We start from the raw sequence: 25,982 nt of genomic DNA, 5'->3' as shown, positions 1-25,982 counted from the left end.
CCATAAGGAATCTATAGAATCTCATAGAAATTCAATTATTGTCCAAAACAGAATTTCTGTGAATTCAATAAAGTTCTATAGACTTCCAAATATTTTTTGCAGAACTTCATCGAATTTCTGCAGATTTCTATATAAATTCTGGCTACTTTGTAGAAATTCAATCTTTAAAAAATTTTTAGAATGATAAAGCAACCCTAGACATGTGAATGGCTGTAATATTACTTTTGGTACCAACTCGATGTATTAGTGCAAAACTCACATGCATGAGTCAGTCAACTTACAAAACAAGTACATTGATGAACACATAATTTCTTTCTAAAAGAATGCAGAAAAACAATTGATAAAAATAGAAATATCAATCCAACATACAGAGAATATAAAATTCAAAGCAATCTACCCACATGAACGCAAGGCTTTCCCCTCTAGCAATTTTGACTTGCCACCTCATGCTAGTGCATAAGTGAATGTAGATGATCATGATGATATGGAACTTCGTGTGATGTAATTCTTCGATAACTAACATATTTTCTATAATATTTGGTATGCATAGATTTGACTTTGTGATTATAGAAATTGCTGACACATAATTTTTGAAACATGTCTTTTTGTGCTACTGCTTCAACTATTGGTACATGTTTCATAATACACCTTGCCATCACAGCATCTCCTTTAATACCAGAACTCCACCTAAGCATCCAGGTATAGTGTCTGAACAAGTGAGATTTTCAATGAAATTGATACCCTTTATGATTGTTTGTCATTATTTAATCATTGTTATGCACCTTTATTTATGAAGTTGATTTTCAAGTGCCATTGAAAAAATTATTATATTTGTTTCATGTATTTTTGTAGGTGATGGAGGTTTTGAATCAGAAAATGGCAGATAAGGTGGAATCTCAGGAAAAATTCAACAATGGTAAATGACTTTCTTTTCGATTATTTTTGGCTCTGATGTCAGTGACATGGAGCTTATCAAATTGTTTGATGTGTGTTGTTGTGTGGTGTCTGTCAACTTTTTACATTAAAATATAGCCTTTTTTCAATTGGTTTGAACTTACAACCTAAAGTATCCAGTCACCAAGCACAGAAGCAACAGCCGGAACAACTGGGCCAAAGCTCATTCTTCAAAAACTGGTTATCTGATTCCTTTAATATATGGTATACAGGTCCCCTGAGGGATGACTTTAATCAGATTTGTTCAAATTGTGATGATTGTGATGAAGTAGGCCAATTAAAATTTTTAAGGCTATTTTTGTAACTTTTTGGCAAAAATCTTTTTCAATGGCTGGTCAAACATTTATATCCACCAGCAGAGCTATCAACCCAGGGTAGAAAATACAGTGGTTTCAATCAGGTTCAAACTCACAACTTACAGTACCCAGTCACCTAGCGGAGAAGCCACAGACAAAACCACTCAGCCAAAGCCCCAATCTCAAAAAAGATTCGTTCAATAACCGAGCTAAGTTGTGACATTTTTCTGAATGCGACCCCTCCATACGCTGTAGAGTTCGTGAGAGCTTATATGGTAGGCCAGCAGCGTTTGTATGTCTGTCTGTCTGTCTGTCTGTCTGTCTGTCTGTCTGTATGTGTGTATGTCCACATCAAAAACTCCTAAACCACAGAACCTACCATCTTAGTATTTAGTGTATAGGTATACCCAAGGGTGGAGATGTGAATTTGTTCAAAAGAACATGGCAGTGTCAAAAATATGGAAATGAGGTAAAAAAAAAGGAAACTTGTGCAAATCACTGAAAGTCTGTAGCCACTGGCCAGATTTGCTTGAAACTTTGTATGCAGGTTCTTGATGGTTACTTTAGTTACATGTGTTCAAATTGCGGTGAAAATTTGAAAATTGTATTTTGGGGGTAATTTTTCCCGTGTTTGGTCAAAAAATCTTCTTCTCTGAAAAACTCATCCCATTGCCTTGAAATTGGTATGCATGATCCTGCGGTTGGCCTCTGTCAGATTTGTACAAATTGTGGTGAAATTTTCTTATTTGTATTCTTGGGGCAATTTTCCTCATTTTTGGTCAAAAAATCATTTTCTCCCAAAGTGTTTGTTGGATTGTTTTGAAGCTTGATAATCTTGATCCTAGGGTTGTCTTCTGTCAGATATTGTGGTGAAATATGTGTATTTGTGTTTTTGAGGCAATTTTTGCATTTTTGGTCAAAAAATCATTTTCTCAAAATTAATTATTCTGATTGCATTGAAACTTGGTATGCATGTACCCAGAGGCATACTTAGTTGAGTGTCTTCAAATAGTTGTGATATTTGTTTTAGAGGGTTACAGAGATGATCAAAACATAATACTGTATATTGAAATTATGATGAAATCTGCAATTTTGTATTTTGGGGCAATTTTTACTACTTTGGGCAATTTCTTTGCCCAAAACCCAATCGTCTGATAGCTTTGATATTTGGCATGCAAGTTCATAGGAATGTTCTTAATGTGATACGTTCGAATTATAGTGAAATCTTAAATTGTGTATTTTTGCAGTTATTTTTCTCATTTTTGGTCAGACTGTCCTGAAGTGAGCTATTAAAAATTCCACCACAGACCGTATGACATAATGTGATGTCTATGCCATGTACCTTTTGTTATGTTCCTCAAGAAGCAAATCAGATTTTGGGGTGAAACTCTCTCATTTGTCTTTTTTTTTACTTTGCGCTAGAAACATGTTGGGTTGGAATGATCAAGTAGGCATTTGTTGTTTCTCTTTGAATATACAATGTTAGGGAAAGTAATTGTACCAATGTTCATAGATCAATTACCAGCCATAGCTGCAAGGCTATATATATAGCCTTGTCTGCAGGTAAATCACGCTACTAACACAATGTTCAAGAAGTCTATTTGTAATACTTCATCCATTGCATGTCTAATCTTCTCTTAATATGTGGTCTACAAAAATATTCAAAGTTATGCATTTGTTGTAGATGAAAATCATCTAAGTTCAGGGAAGCTTCCTTATACATTATCTGATTTCTCCTGTGACGGTTTTTAATCCTGCTTGCAAATGGTGCGTGTTTGTTGGAAGGCCATGTGTTTGTCAGAAAGGATGAGTCAGTAGAATTTACAGACTCAGAGTATATGAAGATGTACACTAAGGTATATTCAGATTAAAATGTCAAAATTTGTACAAAATTACCTGTCTGCAATACATCTGATTATCATCTAATGAATACCAGGACCATGAATGATTAGCAGCATATGAAATTAGAATGTGGAAAATACCAGAGCAGGCCAGTAAATCCTTTTCAGATCCATGTAATTATTTTCTTATATTTTACCATTTTGTGATTCATTTTGAATATCAGCTCTCAAAGAATGGCATGATTTTATGCTTAGTGCTGTCAATCACCGTCGCTCCAACCCTCCAAAAGAAGATGACAAGATTTTCATTGATATACTTATGGAATATTGCAAGACAGAGAAAGAGCTAACATCAGATGCCATAAGTTACTTTGTTGCTGCATTTCATACTACAGCATTCAGTAAGTCTATTTGTCTTTATTATCTATCTTCATTCTAAAATTGCATGGGTTGAAAGACTGTCACTTAATAAAAATGATTATTAATGTCATTAGCAAAATTAAAATGCTGTGTATTCAAATGTAAGAATTAATTGCCCTAGAGAAAAGTTGTTTTGTTAGGTCATTTAAAGAAAATTCTTTGTTTGCTATCTTGGATTTTTGAAAAACTAGAGCCACCCAGGGAAAAAACAAACACAGACAAAAACACAAGTGTATTAACATAAGCTCATTTCTTATTTAGTTTCTTTTTGAAAAATAATATTTTTATTTGTAATAGTGTTAAAATAATCGCAATCATACCAATCCATAATCCAATAACACTAGGTCAAAATTTGTAAGACAATAGTTGTAAACATAGACACAAAACAGCACAGAACAGACAGTAAATAGACGGTACAAACAAAGTCAAATTCATGAAAGAAAGATATATGGACCTCTGGCCAAAAGACCAAGAAGTGATGTCAGGTGTTTCGAAAATAGTAAGCGCATCCTGCCCCACATGTGGCACCCGCCATATATCAATCTGTAAGTCAGATAGGTAGTGGTCACTAACTAAGGCCCAATGTCACCGATGCCATCAGTGATCATTTGTCGAAGAGAGATATTGTATTTATCTACCAGCTTGCGATACCTGCCAAAAAAGCGTTTGAATGTAGAGACAAGTCTTGCTCTGGTGTAACCTTGATTTAACAGTTTGAAAGAGAGATGGCCATGTCTCTCTACAAAGTCACCATATGAACTGCATGCTCTTGCATATCGTATAAGCTGGGAAATGTATACCCATAAGCAGGTGAGAGTGGAATATTACTGATGAGGTGTGGAAAATTAATTATACTAAAGTTGAAATCATCTCTCTTGTCATATAGCCTAGTAGAAAGGTGACCATTGGAGTCAAATTCAAGTAAATGTCCAGATATGAAGCAGAAGAGGCCGTTTCTGTAGTTTCTTTAATCTCCATTCTGGAGGATAAATCATAGCGAGATATTTACTGAATTCAGAGTTATTCAATGAAATAACATCGTCTATGTATCTAAATGTTAGGTTGAAAGTACGAGCTACAGAGACCTTTTTCTGCTTGATAAGGTTCTGGATAAATTCTGCCTCGTATGAGAACAGAAATAAGTCGGCAAGTAAGGGAGCACAGTTAGTGCCCATGGGAATTCCTATACACTGTTGGAAAATGTGTCCTCCAAATTCAACAAATATGTTGTCAATGAGGAAATCAAGCATACTGATAATGTCTTTGTCGGTATAAAACACTTTAGCGTTAGTTGTATTTTTAACAAAATATGTAGAATTATACCCTAATACCACATATTTGTAACGGCGTGAACCGTTTTTGTAGAAAAATGCTTGGTTGATGATGTTTTTCAAGCGTTCTTTCAATTTATCATGTGGTATTGTGGTATACAATGTGGAAAAATCGAAAGTTTTAATAGATGTTATTTTTGAAACAGATCTTGATTTCAAATTTTCCAAGAGTTCCTTCGAATTTTTTAATATCCACATCTGATTTATACCACTCCGAGAAAAGACAACATCACAGTATGATTGAAGTCCCCGTTTAACAGTACAAAGAACAGAAGTCAGTATCTTCGATAACTCTGTTGTTGAACATTTTGAAGATCCTGCGATAAACCTAGCTTTGTAAGGTGTTTTGTGGAGCTTTGGTATCCAGTATAAGCTAGGCAACTTATTATGGTCATCCTTTGTTGTAATATTAAAATTATCCATGAATGACTTATGGTTTGCCAAAATTTCAGATTTGTTGAACATTGATTGTCTGTAAGTGGAGTTGGTTGAGGTCTTAGTTACACCAAGTTCGTCTATAAGACATTCAAAATAATACTTCTTACAGACAAATACAATGTTATTGGCAGCTTTATCAGCAGGGACGACAACATATTTGTCATGGATATCATTCAAACACTTAACAGCATCAGGATCTTTAAATACAGAATAGGGTCTTCTGCAAACATGTGATCTTAGTCGACCAATACGGCCACGCACTATTTTCCTCACAGATTTGACCCATTCTGACAGTGTGTCCAACTCTACATCCTCCCTTTTAGCCCATTTCCTGGCATAATCTTCAACTGAGTCCATAATGATCTTAAAATTATGGTTCCAGTTGATCCTGCGAGGTTCTCTGAACTTGGGTCCACAAGATAATATCTTATGAAGGTGGTGATGTTCAACCACGTTCAGATCACCAGTGATGACATGGCCAACTGGAGTATATTTGAAGGGAGATGTAGAGCAGTCACAGGATGCTGGTGTTTGAAGGAATTCATCAATTTTTAAGTGCCGCAATGCCTTATTGTAATTGAATATTTTATTGGAGATTGTCTTGGTGTATTGATATGACAGAATAGGTACAGACTGGTTCTTAAAGTATACAGGTATAGTTGATGTAACCTTTTTGTTGTGTAGTATATTGCTGATATTAATGGCATCAATTCCTTTGTTAGTAAATGGAAGATGTATGAAATGACGATGATCATCAGTCATAGGTTCAGCACGAACAGGCTTGTATAGTCTGTATAGTGCAATGTCAGCAATAATACTAACCAGTCTGTACGGTTGTTAACTCGTGTTTGTTTTCTCTGAAGACCTACCAGCCCATGGATGGCAAACAGAGAAGTTTATTTAAAGCATGTTATAGATAATGTGACAATTTCAGATGATTTGACCCAGCCAAAGTGGGGTTAAATTCGTTGGAAATCTTGAAATTGGGAGAAAAGGAAATCGGGTGATTTGCATACATTTGCATAAATTAACTTCTTTTTCATGCAACTTATGACTGCTTGACAAGCTTAAAGGTAAATGCAACCAATATTTTAATTTTCAGTTAAAAAATTAATTGATATTGAATGAATATTTGCAAAATAGTGATTTTGAGCAAAATACGCTGTGTGTGCAGCATCCCCTTAATGATGGTTTGTCACCTTTAAAGGGAAACCTAAGTCCAGCAAATTTCATCACTTATCCCATCTTATAGAACCCTTGAATGAAATGCAGCTCAAATTTGAAACATAATTGTACGCGCTGATGACTACAGTGCGACAAAAAGAGAAGTTTAAGTAGACGACATTTATACAGATGAACTCAGAATTCGAAGGGCATGAAAGGGATCATGGAGGAGTGTGCGTGACATCATCGACGATACAGATGATTTGAGCTTGCAGCTGGAGGAGTACTGTGAACAGTTCAGCGCATTCGTAAGATGACTATGGAGAGTTTGGCCAGCGATATTGCTGACATCGAGTATTACTTTTTCCCGACTGGAATCAAACCATACCAATTTGAACAAAGATATGTAATAATTAGAAAGCAACTCCACACATCGTTTGTATCTTGGTTTGCATTTTGTGTATGATTCCGTGGAGTTACTGTGCCTGTACAGACCCTGAACTGGATTGGAGACACTAAGTGACCCTGCGATCCTTCAACACTCAATTCTAAAACAGAGTTTTCTTCATCAGTCGCTTAAAGCTAATTTTGGTTTGTGAATGATACAGAATGACTGACTGATTATATGCGTTACCATGTCAGTTGAGCTTTGTCAGATCTTTGAGGTTGAGGTGTCCGAGAACGATTTTCCACTGTGACAAAAATCAAAAGGGACTTTAGCCACAGTTAGCCTTTCACCAAGGTTAAAGTTGACTGCGATCTATTACAGACTACTGAGCTTACATAGTGTTTGCTTGCTCTGTGTGTGCTATGGTGTGTTTGGTACTGTGTTGCCTGGCCTCACGTGATATTGGTCTGTTGCATAATCTGCAGATGGATCATACGCCTCTGCTGAAAATGGTCAATAATAATGATAATAATAATACTTTATTGCATAACAACACACTTCGGGAAGTGCGGTAGTCAAACATTACACACATGTTCAGGTAAGACTGCTGCTGGGGATGAATCTGTAGTGTAAGAAACATTAAAAGAGGCTTCTTGTCCTCAAAATTCATGATGTACAGGAATTTCTCTCTGTCACTTAAATATTCAAAGTTCTCAAAATGTGATTTCATACTAGGGAAAAGAGTATTTCTATTATGAACATATTTGTCACACTTAATAATAAAATGAAACTCATCTTCTACAGAAGACTTACAAAAAGTACAAAATCTCTCATTTAACGGGATTCTTGGGACTGACCTTCTGCCAATCTCAATTTGTAAATTATGATCAGAAATACGAAACTTGGTAATCAATTTCCTGCAGTTAATATTTGTAATATCCATCAAGTATTCCTCAAAAGTAAATAAAGTTTTAAATTTTTTGTACGTTCTTAGTTTATTTTTGTCCACACTCTGAGTCCTTACATCATCATGTAAATCATTAATCCATAAGACACGATATCTTTCTTTCAGTTCTCTGTGAACTGTTTTAACAGTGAAATTAATGTTACAGATATTTGAACAGATAGATCTTCCACTATAATTATCCAGAATATACTGAATATACTCAAACCACTGGGATTGGTGCTTAGCAGTAGTATATGCAGCACGTAGTAGAATATCATATAAAATCAATCTATGCCAATATTTTATCATATGTATAAGTATAACAGTGAACTGAATGGGGTATCTACCCAATTCACCAACAATACCAGCTCGTGGAGCTTGTTTAGAAACACCAAGTAAATACCTGTAAAAGGAAATACTTACATCATTCATAAAATTCTTCTTATCATTGATTTCGTTTCCCCAAATTTCACATCCATAAGTCATAATGGGTACGATCAAAAAGGTCTAATGCAACTTTGACAGGGAAACCATTATTGTGAGACATTCCCTTGTAAAGGCTAAATATTAAAGGCTTTTGTTGCTTTTAACTTGAGGCTGCGAAAATTGCCCTTAAATTTACCATTTGGAGTTATTACAAAGCCAAGGTAACAATATTCATTCACCAACTCAAGTGGTATACCATAATAAAGTAAGGTAATATTTTTGAGAACCCTGTTAGTTTTCTTAAAAATAATCACCTTAGTTTTCTTAGTACTAACTGTAAGCTTCCATTTTGAACAAAAATGATACAATTTATCAAGACAACTTTGTAATCCTGCTTGCGATTCAGACATTAATAGCAAGTCATCTGCATACAAGAGACAACTAATAGAGAGTGTACCAAGTTTGATAGGGCAGTCATTAACAGAGTCAAAAATCCCAGGGCAAGGTTTACATACATCTTGATTGTTAACATCAAACAAATCAGGATTCAACTCAATCCAGAAACCTATTGGGCAATGATCAGAAAGATGTGTAAAATCATACACTCTAAAATACTGAACAGAACTAAAGAAATGTTTAGCAACAATACAATAATCTACAATGCTGTGACCATTACTCTTATAGCAAGTGGGTTTTCCATTGAGATCGCCAATCGTCCTACCATTTAAAATTAATAAACTATTTTTAATACCCATTTCAATAAGTTGTCTACCGAAGTTGTTTTTACAAGAATTCCCATAGTAAACCTCTCATTAATGTTATCTTGTGTATAATCATCAGGCACAGGACTATACATGATATCATCATATTTTATAAAATCCTGCAGATTGCCTGATCTGGCATTAAAGTCTCCCAATAGGATGATATCTCCAAAACTAGAATAATACAACATTTCAGATTGGAGAGTCCCAAAATAGTCATTAGTTAAGTGCATACCAACCATTTAATATCACCTACCAAAAGGCAAGTACCCTGTGTATTAATGTGGATACCATCAGCATGATACATATGGTTGCTTGTGCTGCCCGTACGAAACAAATTTTTTGTGGTAAACATGCAGCAAGCTCTGGGTAAACATACCACGCATACATTTGTTTGCCACAACAGTCTATCCATCCTGCGCCGATAGTCACCACTAGTGGTGCACTTGTGGTGATTAGCAATCTCTCTCTTGGTATGTATGCCACAAAACTAAGGTAAACAAAGTTGCAGATTGCTTTGTGGTATATTTGCCATGAAAGGCTTACATAAATACAATGGTCACACAGTACAGACTGTACAGAATCATGTGTAAGAATTCAAGGCTGCACGGTTACAGGGCAGCCAAATGAACGTGTGTGCCCAGCTGGCTTCTGTAGATGTACCGTATATCATATGCATGAATAAAGAATATACATGTTTGCACTCTACATTTAATAACAAAATAGTATATTTATTGATTTTTCAAAACTGGGGATGTTAAAACGTGTATACACATATGTAAGACAAATCTTACTCAGTTTCCAAGAAATTAGGAAATTCACATACAAAAGTACCTGACTCTTCAAATGATATTTCTATACACAGTGACAAAATTTTGCAAATCCAGATTACATCAACAATGGGTATTCTGTTGATAACAATGTTATTTCATAGGCCTACGCAGCCACAAAAAAATCCCATGAAACCATTTTTCCCTGTCCATAGGGAAACGTTTTGAGCCAATGATTTGCACGATAATTCAGTGTTAAATTCATCAATTTCATGGCAGCAACGAAAATCTCTCGAAAATCGACCGTAATTCACGAAGGTGATAACTTGAAAGCGGACAGAGCATGTCGGTCACCACGGTCGGAGAAAACACTCATTCTATTTGTGTCTTTCGACAAATATTTTCCGAAGCCATCATATGATCAGTATATTAAGTTACTCAATCGCCGACTTAGAAAGACAAGGGATTGCCATCCACTTTACAAATGATTGACATCTCACTCAACCTGCCGTGTACACGTACGTACGTACGTACGTGTCTCCAGAGAAACGCGCCCGAACAAAAATCTAGGAAGGGTTTGCACGGTTATTAGCCCCGAGGCGCCACTGCTGTGCTAACTGCTATGTACTAGGGCCTACATAGTGTGGGGCTATGTCGGGTCATGCCTCTGATGCTCTCAATACACTTTTGCTTGGATAGTCCGTCGAAACCTGCAATTTTTCAATGAATTACTTTTGAATGAATTACTTTTAAAAAAACTTCCACTACGACTCATGCTATGTTAATGTTACGTACGGCGATCGCGATTGCAAGGACTTTGTACCGGAAGTAATAGTATCACGCCTGATGACATCATAGATCATGTGAAAACTTCATTGTGATTGGTCAGATCGCCGTGACAGCTTCATATACCCTAGCTAGGGATTTCAAATCACGTGACCCACACTAATGGACGTCCACACTGTACAGCGTATCGTCCACCCTTCACACCAATCCTCGTCGATTTTCTTCACAGATTGATGATAAATTTGATTAAATATTTTATATTTCCATCGAAATACACCGAATGCATTCAATTCTTGATGTTTTGTAAGGGTATCGTGCCAGAATTTCAAACGTTACGGTGAAATCGGCAGTGTTGACGGCTCGACATCGTGAATAGGCATGACCCCTTCATTTGACCCCCCGTATTTGGATAGTAGAGTTTGATAGGCATTTCGGAAATCGCCTCTCTGCACTTTATATGTGTAAACACGCCCATTTCTTCCATATAAGGGGGTAGGTAGATAAATTGAGCTCTAGAATCTGGATGCGCGAAATTTGCGTGTCACTGTTTACTACGGTAAGTCATACGGTTAAGATTTCGGTCATATTTTTCTCACTGAAAATGAAGTGCATTTTTTTGTGCGCCATTGCAGTTTGAAAAATGAATATTTTCTGCATCAAATGATGGTTTTATCCTGAAAAATTATGACAAACTATCTAACAGAAATGCTTTTAGAAAGTACATACTACGAACGCATGTGGACATTTTGCGGAATTCGGTCATTGGTGGCGCTATTCGTAACAATGAAAGCTTTCAAAATTTCGCCTAAAATGTGTAAATATGGCATTTTTATGTAAATTTCGTGGAATTTATGATTCAAAATAAATTATTCCATTGTATATACATGTAAATATAATCTTGCTTTAATTTGATTTGACTTATTAAGTCAAATATTTATGTAGTTCCAGTTCTTAGTTGACTACGATCTATTACAGACTACTGAGCTGACGTTAGGGGTACTCACTTTGTGTTTGCTCACTCTGTGTGCGCTAGTGTTTGGTACTGAGTTGCGTGGATATCCCCTCATGGCCTCACGTGATATGGGCCTGTTGCATAAACTGCAGATGATCATATGCCTCTGAGTCTGAAAACGGTCATTGTGTAAAGCCTGTCGGCATTTTCCTTGCATTTTTTCTCATTTAATTTTGCAAAATATCAGCGAGTACCTCAACATTTCAAGATAACTCTTTCTTTCCAATCGTTTCCTGGAGTTTCAGAGTCATATGAACGAAAATGAGTGAAAGTTTTAGACAGGAAAATCGGACGTCGGCCATGTTCATTGTTTACAGTACAATCAGAAGTTTATGTCGAGGAAATAACTAACAAACACTGTTCATGATGCCCGCCCTCTAGAGGCAGACCTTCCTATATGAAGTACCACATTTGATGCTTGTGGAAAGCTTGACCACACAAAGGAGCATTCAAACATTTAGAAAATGACAGATTGAAGGTATTCTGAAAATGTCAAATACTGAGGAAAAATGCGCAAATATTCAAAATAAACAGGTTAACTGACTAGTCAGCTATAAAAAACAATGAAAATGTTTATGATCAAAAGTTTTTGAGATGCGCACATTTTAACAAATACAGAAATTATTAACATTATAAATATAAGACCAAACTATTTTTTCAGGGATGGGATAGGTTGGAAATGAGGGGTGAGAGACAAAGGCACTTCTATTGCTGAATGTGGATGCAGCCACACACATTTCATTTACAGCATACTTATTCACTGTGTTGTGTTCAAGTTCCATATTGTACTGACTGTCATACAAGGATAACATAAGCAAATCAAATCAAATTAGAAAAGAATCAATGCTGTTGTGTGGATTTTGCTGAACATGGCTGATTTTAATATTTCGCCCTATATATTTGGTATCCGGCAAAGGCATATTTTGATGTAAAGTCAAAATTAACACTACAGTGCTGACAATATATGTTACCGTTTCTGCATGAACTTTTCTTTTTTTAATTAAAGTGTAGTAGTACTTCGAACAGATTAACAATTATCGTGATGTCAACCCATAATTTTACATCACAAAGACAGTAATTCTGCCAATTTTTTTTGTTTTACAGTCATTTTATAAATTTTGCACTGCACAAGATGATTGAACAAATTGCAAGGTGTGAATTTGTAAACTCAAAGAATAAAAATCCTTTGGTCACAGATTAAATTATTTATTTGAAAAGAAATTTACTCTTAAACATTTTTAGCATATATTCTTTACACGGTCATGTATTTCAAGGAAAATATGCCTATTAAAAACAGTAATTTCTTCACTTTCAATTTTTTTTCAATACTATGACAATTATCAGCCATCATCAACTATTTATCAACAACTTCATGCCAACAACCAATTACCTGACCTGGCCACACATTAGAGAAGGTACAGCGTCATTGACGGTATTTTTAAGACAATATTGTCATTTTTTGGTCATGAAAACTTTATCTCAAAATTACTTGTTTGATAGCTTTGTAATTTGGTATAAAGTCCCTTGTTTGATAGCTTTGTAATTTGGTATAAAGTCCCGAAAGATGTTATTTGATAAATTTTCTGCTCAAAGTGTTGGGAAAACCCCAAAATTCGTTTATTTTAGGTAATTTTCTCAGTTTGTGACCTTAAATGACCTACACCAACCCAGAATATGTTGTGAGACAATTTTGAAGGCTCAGTGAACATAATGTTGTCATATTTGGTATCAATTTGTAGGAAAATTTGATCCAGAAAACAAAGCTGAGGTGATTTTTTTCATTTTGGACCAATGTTTGCAACTTTTCTATGTAAGACATACAAGAACTGATGAGAAATTTGAATCCAGGATAATTCCAGATGTTGTAATCACTGCCAACAGTGGAAGGCATTTCACTATCTTTAACTACCTTAAGTGCTGTTTACATTAGAATGATAACACTCATGGCATTAATTAAAAAATCTCCAAGGTTGTAAATGTACTTCCTGTCATTTGGTCTTATGTAATACCAAGGGGTGGAACATTTGATATTCAGGAAGGGGTAGGGTCTAGAAGATTGATGATGTAGCATTACTTTTTTACCAGATCCCTTGTGCATTTTTTGCCCACTCCCACCTTTTCTTTTTATCAAGCCTTCTCTGTTTTTAGCTCCCATAGCCATATGTATATATGGCAATGGAAGCTATTCTTATAGGCTAGGGAAATGTCTGTATGTATGTATGTCTGTATGTCTGTATGTCTGTGTGTCTGTATGTCTGTATGTCTGTATGTCTGTATGTCTGTCCGTCAACATCAAAAACTCCAAAACTGCTGTACATTTCATCTTGATATTTGGTGTGTACATGGATGATGGGCTGTAGATGAGATTTTGTTCAAATGAAGTTGTCATTGCCAAAAATATGCAAATCAAGTGAAAAAATGTAAAAACAGTCAAAATTGAAAAAACTCAATAACCACTGAGCAGATTACATGAAAAATTAGCATGTAAGTACTTTGGGCTGACATGAAATGATTGTGCACATCTTGGGTCAGTATCTTGGACTTGCTATTTTTCATGAATTTTTTTGTAATTTTCTCCCATTTTGGTCAAAAAATCTCCTGCTCTGAAACCACAAGTCCGATTGATTTGAAACTTGGTATGGAAGTGCATAGGAGTGACCTTTCCCAAATTTGGGCAAATCGTGGTGAAATTTGCATATTTTTAGTTTACACGTCCATAGACTCCCATGTATAAGGCAGATCTCCATAGACTCCCATGTATAAGGCCACGAAAAATAAAATTTAGTTTCTCATCGTATTCATATTGCAAAAAGGATGCAGTGACACAATTTTTAGTCCCCACGGATGAAGTCCAGTGAGCTTATAGATTGGGTCATGTCCGTCTGTTCGTCCATCCGTGAGTCCATCCGTTCACGCAGATATCTTGGATATTTTGACAAAATGTCATGTGACCTTGATGACCTTTGATCTCAAATATACATATTTGTCCATAAATCAGTAACAACAAGTGCTACAGCCTTCATGTATGGTATGATGGGACACCTTATGACGCCACATATTGTACCTCATTAATTATGCACATATCTAATTTTGAGCGATCCAATAGAGCTAGGGGTCTGATTTTTGGTATATAGGGATAACTTAGCAATACAATTTTTTTGACAAAATGTCACGTGACCTCGGTGACCTTTGACCTCAAATATACATATTTGTCCATAACTCAGTAACCACAAGTGCTACAGCCTTCATGTATGGTATGATGGGACACCTTATGACGCCACATATTGTACCTCATTAATTATGTGCATATCTAATTTTGAGCGAGCCAATAGAGCTAGAGGTCTGATTTTTGGTATATAGGGATAACTTAGCAATACAATTTTTTTGACAAAATGTCACGTGACCTCGGTGACCTTTGACCTCAAATATACATATTTGTCCATAACTCAGTAACCACAAGTGCTACAGCCTTCATGTATGGTATGATGGGACACCTTATGACGCCACATATTGTACCTCATTAATTATGCACATATCTAATTCTGAGCGAGCCAATAGAGCTAGAGGTCTGATTTTTGGTATATAGGGATAACTTAGCAAAACAATTTTTTTGACAAAATGTCACGTGACCTCGGTGACCTTTGACCTCAAATATACATATTTGTCCATAGCTCAGTAACCACAAGTGTTACACCCTTCATGTTTGGTATGATTGGACACCTTATGACGCCACATACTGTACCTCAATAATTATGCGCATATCTCATTCTGAGCGAGCCAATAGAGCTGGATGTCTGATTTTTGGTATATAGGGATAACTATAGGAGAGAAATTTTTTGACCAAATGTCATGTGACCTCGATGACCTTTTACCTAAAATATATGTTTGTGTCAATAAATAAGTAACCACAAGTGCTATGTCCTTTGTATTTAGTAGGATGGGAGACCTTATGACAACACACGCTTTACCTCATTAATTATGTACACATCTAATTCTGGGCAAGCGAATAGAGCTAGAGATCTGATTTTTTGGCATATAGGGATTAATTAGCAATATAATTTTTTTTTTCAAAATGTCATGTGACCTCGATGACCTTTGACCTTGATTATATATATATATGCATATTTCAGTAACCACAAGTTCTATACCCTCCAATTTTGATAGGATATTAAACCTTAAGATGTCACATCTTGTACCTCATTTATAATGCGCATATGTATTTCTTGGCTGGCCAATACTGCTAGAGGTCTGATCTTTTTTCCCGATTTAGAACCATAACTTAGACATGCCTCATGTGTTTCAAATTGGGAACAACAACATAGACATATGTGCCCATAGATCTCAACATATACACTCCAGTGATACTTCTTAATGACTACATTTTCCTGCCCCATCAAGACTAATACTCCTATTACAAGTGGGGACTATGTCATTGTAAATGACTTGTTGAGTTAATGGTTGTATCACAGTATTCGATATATCTAATTCTGTATTTTTTCCATTTTATATTCTGAATAATTACATTAAACATATTTCACTGTCTCCAGTACATTTCATTTAAGTATTTTCACTTCATGCACTTTATCCCTTTCACACATGTTCAAATATCTGACCAGAGAACAAACACTAAATAGTCCAGGAAGGGAGCTACAGTGTCATTGACGCTATTTTTTGTTGTTGACATTTGCTCCCATTGCTATAGAAGTTGATATGCATGTTCCTAAAGATGACCTCCAGTACCTAAGTTGGAGACTTATTTGCTTTTGTCATTCTTGTTTTTCCTGGTTTAAATATTTCTCGAATGGACCAATTCAAACCGAATGTGAGCACATAGTGTCCTTGACGGTATTTTTTCTCATTTAATTTTGCAAAATATTGGCGAGTACCTCAATATTTCAGGATAACTCTTTCTTCCCAATTGTTTTCTGGAGTTTCAGAGTCATATGAACGAAAATGAGTGAAAATTTGAGACAGGAAAATCTGACGTCTACGGTAGCCATATTTAATGTTTACAGTACAACCTGCAGAAGGTAGTGTGGAGGAAATAACTGACAAACACCATTCATGATGCCCGCCCTCTAGAGGCAGACTTTCCTATATAGAGTAGGTCACATTTGATGCTTGTTTGATTTCTGCCTGTGGAAAGCTTGACCAACACAAAGAAGCATTGTAACATTTTGGAAATGACAAATTGAATAAGATATTCTGAAAATGTCAAATACTGAGGAAAAATGCACAAATATTCAGAGTAAACAGTTTAACTGATTGGTCAGTCATAATGAGGTAAAAAACAATGAAAATTTTTGTGATCAAAAGTTATTGAGATGTGCACATTTAATACAGAAATTATTAACATTATAAATATAAGACCAAACTATTTTTTCAGGGATGGGATGGGTTGGAAATGAGGGGTGAGAGACAAAGGCATTCCTATTGCGCTGCATGTGGATGCAGCCATACCATTCCATTCACAGCATACTTATTCACTGTGTTGTGTTCAAGTTCCATATTGTACTGACTGTCAAACAAGGATAACAGAAGCAAATCAAATGCTGTTGTGTGAATTTTGCTGAACATGGCTGATTTTAATATTAGACCCTGTATATTTGGTATCTGGCAAAGGCATATTTTGAAGTAAAGTCAAAATTAACACTTAATTAACATTGCTGACAATATATGTTACCTTTTCTGCATGAACTTTTCTTTTTTAAATTATAGTACTAGTACTTCAAACAGATTGACAATTATTTTTATGTCAACCCATAATTTTACATCACAAAGACTTATTCTGCCAAAATTCTTATTATTCAGTCATTTTGTAAATTTTGCACTGCATAAGGTGATTGAACAAACTGCAATGTTTGAATATGTTAAACTCAAAGAATAAAAATCCTTTCATCACAGATTAAATTATTATTGAAAAGAAATTACTTTTAAACACTTCTAGCATATATTCTTTACAGGGTCATGTATTTCAAGGAAAATATGCCTATTAAAAACAGTAATTTCATCACTTTTAATTTTTTTTCTAATACTTTGACAATTATCAGCCATGAGGTTTTACAAACACAAGACCAGATAAGCATTTTTCATCATTTTCATAGGGCTCTTTGGAAATTGCATTAATACAAATGACTTAAAATGTTTACTTGGTATACATTTAATTTACAGATGCCAGGTTGTGTTTTTCACATGCATTCAGGTCAGCAGGGAAGTGCGTCATTTCTATTTCTGGAATTGTTAATTGTTATTTCTGAATCATTTAACTTTTTCCACATTGAACTATCTTCAGGCAGTTTGTACTGTAGCTTAGAATTTTTCTGATTGATATATTTAATCATCTTTTGGGTTCTTTGGGTCCATATCCCACCTCATGCCCCTACATCATCAACTATTTGCCAACAACTCCATGCCAACAACCAATTGTGTACCTGACCTGGCCACACATTAGAGAAGCTACATGCATAGTGTCATTGATGGTTTCATGCAACTGAGCATTAAAAAGTTGTAACGTGCAGAACTGCACTACTACAGTCATAGACTCCAATGCTACTGTAAGCTGTCACACACGTACGTTCGTGTATCGCCGATGACATCACGCATGCTCCTCCCCCTAGCCCTTTCGCACCCATGGGATTCAGAGCTCATTATCATTAATGTAAAGTACTTCAACATCTCTTTTCGTCGCGCCGTAGTCGTCAGCGCGTGCAAGTATGTGGCAAATTTGAGCTGCATTTAATTCAAGGATGATCTTGGAAGGGATAAATGGTGAAATTCGCTAGATTTAGGTTTCCCACTCTTATATCAACTGTTTCTTAAGAACTCTGTATATAGACATGGAATTAATATGTATGTGCTAGGAAAATGTGGAAACCACATGGAATCAATGTGTGGAATAAATAAATGCACAACAAAAAACCTTAAAAAAGTTTCCTTTTCATGCCTGGCAATTTGAATCAGGCATAATTGGTCTCAACCTAGTGAAGATCAGCTTTGTAGCTTTCTGAGTCATTTCTTTTATAATAAAACAATTCCTGGAATTGATTTGCTATCATATTCCAAGCCCATTCATGCTTCACCTCCGGCCACTTGACTGTTGATTAAGCCCATGAGTAAGCAAGTCTGTTCGCACAAAGGCAAAACCAGCTCTTTCAAAGGTTGTAATTGAGAGTTTGCAATTATTCGTCTTTTAAAGTTGATGTTTGTGACATCTCCTTTGAAGGCATGAAACATGGTCTTCAGGGGTTAGTCAATATCTTGGTCATTTAATATCTTGTGATGACCTTAAAGATAATGAAGATATTCAGGCTCAGACTCAGTTTTTATATGTTGGTTAAGTGTCATTAATTTTTCTGTTTTTTGTCTGTGGTGTAATTTTTCTATGAAAATGTTTAAAACTGCCAGGAGAGCATAATTCTCAGATATTTCGTAAATTAATAGGTTTCAAATATAGTCATGTTCAAAGTAATACTCTATTACTTGTTAATGTCCATGTTTTAACCTTTGATGAAATACTTAGGAACAAGTGGTATAGTTTTCTGAGTAGATTGCATCGCTTTTAGACTAGCAATTTGATTGTGTCCTCTGTACTGTCCATGTCAATTTTTTTCAAATAGCTTATTGTGGAATGTTTGGTATCAAAGACTTTTAACTTGTAGTTTTTTTCTTACCTCTTATGGATTATTTTTTATCCAAAATAATAATAATTAATAATAATACTATTATAGGGCTCAGCCCGTGGTGTCGCACCAGGGCTTAATATTGGCAATGTTATTTGTATTGATTCATGATAAATAGATTAATTGTTACTTCATATACGTTTGTATGACAACTATGCCCAGTTTCCCTGTGATGAAAGCAGTTCACGTACATACACGACGTCAAACCCTGCAGCATCATGCAGGTATAGATTTTCTGTAATTTGTAAAAATGTTGGACAAAAATTGGCAATTTTTACCATGATAACAGCCTATTGTGTCAAACAAGGGACGTATTATACCATCATTATCATAGCAATGGTAACGGCACTGCCCACCTTCCACTTGCAAGCTGAAAACAATAGCTTTCTGTCCAAAAGTGGCAATTTTTGAATCTAGTTATTGACACAGGAGCGCTTTTCTAAAATTCAATCCTAGCATTCTTTGTGTATGCCCCGTTCATATGCACAAGTTTTCTCCCTTTTTTCTACTTTTATGGCTGTAAGAGAGATATATAAATGGCATGTCATAAAATAATAATTTGCAGGTTTCGTATTTGTTTATTTACGAGTACTCAAAAAAATGGCGGCACCCATGAAAGAAGGGTACACTTCCTGGTTAGTCGCATAGTATATTATGAATCTGCGCATGCGTAGTCAGTAAGCCGCTGGCGCGACTAATAATAATAATTACCCTGCATAACACCGTGTACAGCTGTCTTGTTCAGAGAACTTTAATGAATGTCATGACTACACAATAACCAAATGTAAAATCTGGTGTCATAGTAACTTACAGACTATTGTCTGTAGACAAAAATGAATTTTTTTGCGTATGTTTTTGTCCTTGTCAATGTGCCTCTTATTGTAGGTGTACAATGCTAACAGCAGTGATCCCATAAAACGTGTTGCTTCATTAATAAACCTAATTATTGAATAGAGGATTTAATGTATGGGAGAGTTGTCTTGTGTATCAATCTTGAACACAGGGTGCCAATTGTAAACTCTCATTTACAACCCTAGGCACTGCGAGTGCTCTATTTTGTCTTTATACAAGCAGAATTTCTGACTGTATCAAGGTAGGCTTTAACAACAGTTAAGTTGCCATGGGTGTAACTGATTTCGCTGCTGATTAAACTTTGTAAAAGCCTACAGCTTCTGAATGGATAATTTTTACTCTGAGGGCCTGAAGGAGAAGTGTGTATATCAGAATAAATTCATCATCATTCTACATAAGATAGTTGAGCAGTAACATTTCATATTGCAGAAATCATGAAAGGATGCACTTTTACAACAGTTGAACAGTAAAAATCAGTAATCTGTTGTGTTTAGAGTTCAGTTGTTCATTGCTGACAGAAATGTTAATTATTGAAATGTGACACTATTAAGTCAAGTTTTCTTGCATATATTTACAGTGATGGTATGGTCACTGTACTACTTATGTCAGCATCAGGAAATTCAGGAGGGAGTGCACAATGAGATTCTGGGAATTCTTGGTAAAGATGGCAAAGTTGATCATTCAAACCTAGACCAATTACCGTAAGTATTGGTTCTGGAAAACAAAATTTTTGGCTTCTTTTTTTCACCCTGTAAAGTCCTCCACAAGTAAGGTTCATCATCTACATATTACTACCAGCTATAAATTTGATAATGATAATGATTTTATTTGCGTTCCAAGGCCTCCGGCCCAAATGCAAAGAGGGTAACATTACTTGTATTTTAAGTTTGTTCACAACAAATGGTATATCTTACGTAACAAAGTGGTAATAAATAAATGCAGCATGACTTAACGATGTACTGAAGGGATAGTCTTCTTTCTGAGGTTAAATGCTTTATATACAAAAATACACATCTGAAAGATCAGTTTTGAATCAGTTGACTGTAAAAGATTGGTAAATTTACAAAAGCTTGGTTCAGTTACTACATGTTGAGGTAAATACTGTTTTCAAAGATCGACATAAAAGGAACAAATCAACAAAAAATGGTACTCATCTTCTATGTCACCCTGATTACAGTTTACATATTCTAGCTGATGTATCAATGTTATTTCTTTGCCCTTCCTCAATAGCTAGCGGGAGTGCAGAACAGCGAAAACAGGCAAAGGTTTTAATTAACTTCCAGTTACAATTCAATGAAATATACTTTTTTGGTTCAAGCTATAAATTTATCAACATTTTATCATCATTGAGTCCTGTGAAACATTTGACAATTCTCATCCAGACACTGTACAGTATTCTTGTTTTATACCTGATAAAATCTGTTACAATGGATATTGACTGTTGTTTACCAAGGTACATCAAGAGGGTATTTAATGAGAGCATGAGATGTTCTGTATTAGCGCCATTTGCTGCACGGGTCAATTATGAAGAAGATGTTGATGTTCAAGGATACACTATTCCTAAAGGGGTAAGAGTAAGATGAAGTATATATCAATTATCTAAAATTATAATATTCAAACTTCAAATAAAATGTGATTTTTCATCACAATTGTTGAAATGGTCACTTATGTTTCAGTGATTAAAACCATTATTCCTATTGGACCTCCAAATGTTTGATATGAATGACATTTTATCTGCCTGCACCAATCAGTTTTCACAGTCAGGGGCGCATTAAAGCCAACACAGGAGGTCTTTTGTAACTGATATATATCAGCTTGCATGTCTATATATGTGCTGTCAAAACAATAAACAGAAAACAGAGTTTGCACTATACACACATATCTAATTGGAAACAAGTTCAACTTTTGCAAACAAACACTGCAGAATAAAAGTTGAGATTCATGACATATTAAACTATGGTACTGGGACCTTAATACTGATCATTGCAGTAGTTACTGTGGAAAGAGAAATCACATGAAAAAGTACAAACAGTAAACATGGCATTTATACTGACAATCACTGATTGACTTGTATGACAGGGATGTTGAATTTGTTGTTTCTACATCTATCTAACTTCGGTTTACATGATAAGTAAATTTTTGTCTCAGTGAAATGCATGTGCAGTAATCATAGCTATAACTGAAGCTGACAACCGTGTTGAGAATTGAGAGCACAAAGTCAAAAATCATGAGGAAAATATTAGCTATTGTGTATATTAGCCTTGGCCTACTTCAGTTAAAAAGGCTATCATAGGAAAAATACAAAGAGTGCAAAGTCCATTACTACATTTATCTGAACTGGTGAATGAACCCATTTTTGGAGATACATGCAGCATACATGTAATACTGCATGGTTGTCCAAAGTTTAATTCAGGGCAAGTAGCCATTGAATGATGACTCAGTCATCAGCACTGATCCAACTGCATCAAACTAAGGTCTATATTACCAAGTAATAGTTATCATTGGTAAAACGCAATTATAGTATTATGTGCAGTAAGGGCTTCATTCATACACTGCCATTGGCACACTAAGCTTGCAAAATAAATGTAGGTAGATGTTCCTTGTTAGTCTTGAGTTTGTTAACTCTTCAATTGGATTCAACTCTGGCAAATACGTTAAGAAGAAAACAAGTTCTATTTCAATATATCCTCTAGCAAGTATGTTAGCAGCCATTGATTGTTGATATTATCAGATACAAAAGAGTTCCTGTGTTGACTTTTATTGGACCCCCTGACTTTTATTGGACCCCCTGACAGTGAAAACTGATTAGTGCAGGCAGATTATGTGTTGTTCGTATCAATCTTTCAGTGGTCCAATAGCAAAAATGGTTGTATAGAGTCATGTATAATAGACAAGGGATCTCTGCATAGCATACATATTTGACAAAGGAATATTGTATGGTGTATTTGAAATGAGATCTGTGTGCTGTATTGGACACAGGATCTCTGTGTATTGTATTGAACAAGGGATTTATGTGTGCTCTTTAGATAAGGGATCTCTGTGTGGTGTATTTGACAAGAGATAAGTATGTGGTGTGTAACAGGACAAGCTATACCCTTACGAAAAAATATGGCTTCTGGCACATAGTTGTGCATGCTAACCCACAATAGTTGTGGATACCAAGCTGCAACTGTTTGTGGCTTATAAGCAGGTTATTCATATTTTATCATGCAAAGATCTGTTCTGGCACAGTTTTGCGGCATACAGGCCGCTGTGATTGCAGACGATATGCCGCAAAAAAATGGGGCGGGGCTTTTAGCAGCATAGAAGCCGCTGTGATTGCAGACAATTATGCCGTTCATACACAGGCCATTGAAACGTCTCTGAAACGGTTCTGGGCCAATACTGACACAGAATATTATGTGTGGACACTCCGAAGTGGTTCTGAAGCGTTTCAGATTTGAGACGGTTTAGTCGGCCCGACCAGAGCCGTTGTAGGGATTAACTCTATCCGCAAATCGCTGTGTGGACAGACTGAGCCGCTTCAGAAGCGTTTCAAACGCCCTCACGCGACAGGTATTTGTAACATAAAACAAACAACAACCAATATACAATATTCACTTTCGCCATGGCTGCCGAACACAGTACTACATCTCGCAGTATACTGGTCCGACGAAGAGATAGGCTGGCTACCAAAAACCCTATCAATTCGACCAGAAAAAAATCATTACGATTTGAAAAACGTCGAATTAATAGGAAATTAAAACTGCCGAAATAATTTAGTGGTCGAATTTAATTTGGAACGACGAGGATGAAATTTAAGCGAGACATGTTTGCCATGTTAAGACTGCTTCAAAGCATGGACTGTGAAATTTTGTGAGGTCGACATATTAGGTAACAAAAAAAACCTCAAATTACGCACGTTGGTGTCACATCAAAATCAAAGTGGCCGCGATTACAGACGGAGCCATCTGTGACACTTTGCCACCGGCCACTCGATGGACGACGCGTAAGTTGACATCGTGTGCCAGCCCTTGGAAATATATTGTAACTCCTTGACAGGCAGATTAGATAGTCTTATGGCGTTTGATGCATTGAAAGTTTGTAAAAATAATAAAAAAATGACATCACCGATCATAAGAAACGTGGTGTTGAAGATAATAGTTTTTAAGAGAAGACTATGACGACCATATTTCTGTAAGTATTATCTAACTTTAGAAAACCAACATCTGAAGATTTACTTCAATCAACACTTTTGGATTTGTTCTATTCTTTATTATAAGATTAGTCGAATTTCTGGAAAGTAGGTGTACATTTTCGATGTCTGTGTATCGTCACGTCTACACCGAAGTCATATCCGAAAGAGTATAATCAGTTCGCGACAGCGTAAACCTCTCTCTCCCTCTCTCTCTCCGGCATTTCAATGTTTTATATTGTCGACATTTATATATCAGTCTGAAGTTTCAGGTCACTGCTCAATGCAAGTAGTTGATGTCATTTTTTCCGTATCGGGCATGGTCTCTATCGTCACTCTAATCGTTAGTGTTTTCCCGTTACATTCCATATCAAACTCAAAACACAACGTGAACAACGCTGATAATATATTGCATCTTTCGTATCGAAAACCGGTAAAGTTCGTAACTGGTGACATGTCACGGCCTGGAGAAAGTTCATCAACATCGATAGAATGTCCGTGGCGCTTTTGCTTCCAAATAGACATATTGAAATGCACAGGGAACTTCGCGGTATGGCAATTATATGAATTTTACCGTGAAGAAAGTCTGTGACTTTCAACTGGCCGTACAACCAACAATAAACATGGCGGAGCAATGATACCGATTTCAGAGACTTCGACTTTTTTTCATTGCGACCTCGACCGCTGGTGAGAGCGAGTCGTCTAATTTTTTCCCACTGGCTATTTGGTTTTCAATTGCCATCATGTGCTAAGTTAAAGCTAAAAACAAGGCGGGCGTTCTCTGTAAATCAATAAGTCTTTTGAATATGAAAAAATCGGACATCTGAACCTCAACACGCAGCTTGAAAGTTGTTCTCCGAATCAGGACAGGGACATCGGCCAGGGACATCGGTGAGGCCGGATTCCACGTAGTAGCTATGGAAACCGACGGCTTGTTCCTTGTAAGAAACCATGCGATGTACGCTCCCTTGGGCCGTGGAATTTCGCCGTATCGCCTCTACTGACTACACCGTCTATTACCTAACCATGCTATTAAACAATCACACGATAGTTCAGTAACATATATCTTCATTAATCTACCGATCATCGACCGTCGAACACTTCGAAAACAATGGTCGCGGTCACGGATTCAAGGACGTTCACAAGAAGAAACTATCAATAAATGGCGCGCAGAATTATTTTTACTGGTTTTGAGAACTTCTAAAATAACTTGTAATCTGTATATCTTCGCACATAGAACCGATATTGTATACCTATCACCGTTGAAGTTTATGTCTTTCACTGTAGAGTTCTTTTTATCCAAAACACATATTCAGAAGAGTCCCACAGAGCAATCAAATGAAAGGATAATTGCTTCAAACGAATGAAATTGCACGAAAGAATGAAAATCAACAGCACACCCTGGACGTGATTTAAAACAATAGCGCTTGTGAATAGCACTATTCTATTTGAGTAAAAGTGCCGTTTTTCTCGCAATTTTAGCAACTGTAACGACCCTTTATTCTTTAATACCTTTCCATAATTGAATTAAACTAGGTTTAGGGCTTATACACAAAGTGTACACTGATGTACAGAACTTTAAAAAGTATTCTGCTGGTAACGAGCAGGGGTTTACACTCTAATGGGCGCAGTAAAACAATGGTCACGTCCATAGGTTCAAGGACGTTCATGGGGAGACACGATGGCAAATAGTGCAGTGTCGTAAAATTGCTTAGACTAGTTTTAAGAACGGTACAATATCTGG

At 36.0% G+C, this 25,982-nt stretch overlaps 1 protein-coding gene across 3 annotated transcripts in view; it reads left to right on the top strand.

The window, feature by feature from the left end:
• The window catches only part of LOC139131955 (cytochrome P450 20A1-like), a 125,614-nt gene that overhangs the window by 85,381 nt on the left and 14,251 nt on the right, over positions 1-25,982 (top strand). For 2 of the 3 annotated variants that reach the window (XM_070698291.1, XM_070698293.1), the window contains exons 6-9: positions 853-916; positions 3,316-3,492; positions 20,642-20,765; positions 21,518-21,632. In XM_070698291.1, the coding sequence (XP_070554392.1) occupies positions 853-916; positions 3,316-3,492; positions 20,642-20,765; positions 21,518-21,632 (480 nt within the window). The remainder of the gene's footprint in view (positions 1-852; positions 917-3,315; positions 3,493-20,641; positions 20,766-21,517; positions 21,633-25,982) is intronic. The other variant, XM_070698292.1, reaches the window with a different exon arrangement.

This window comes from Ptychodera flava, chromosome 4 (assembly GCF_041260155.1).
Source record: "Ptychodera flava strain L36383 chromosome 4, AS_Pfla_20210202, whole genome shotgun sequence".
Lineage (NCBI taxonomy): Eukaryota > Metazoa > Hemichordata > Enteropneusta > Ptychoderidae > Ptychodera > Ptychodera flava.
The sequence above is the reverse complement of the archived record's forward strand: the minus strand, read 5'-3'. Positions and strand labels throughout refer to the sequence as shown.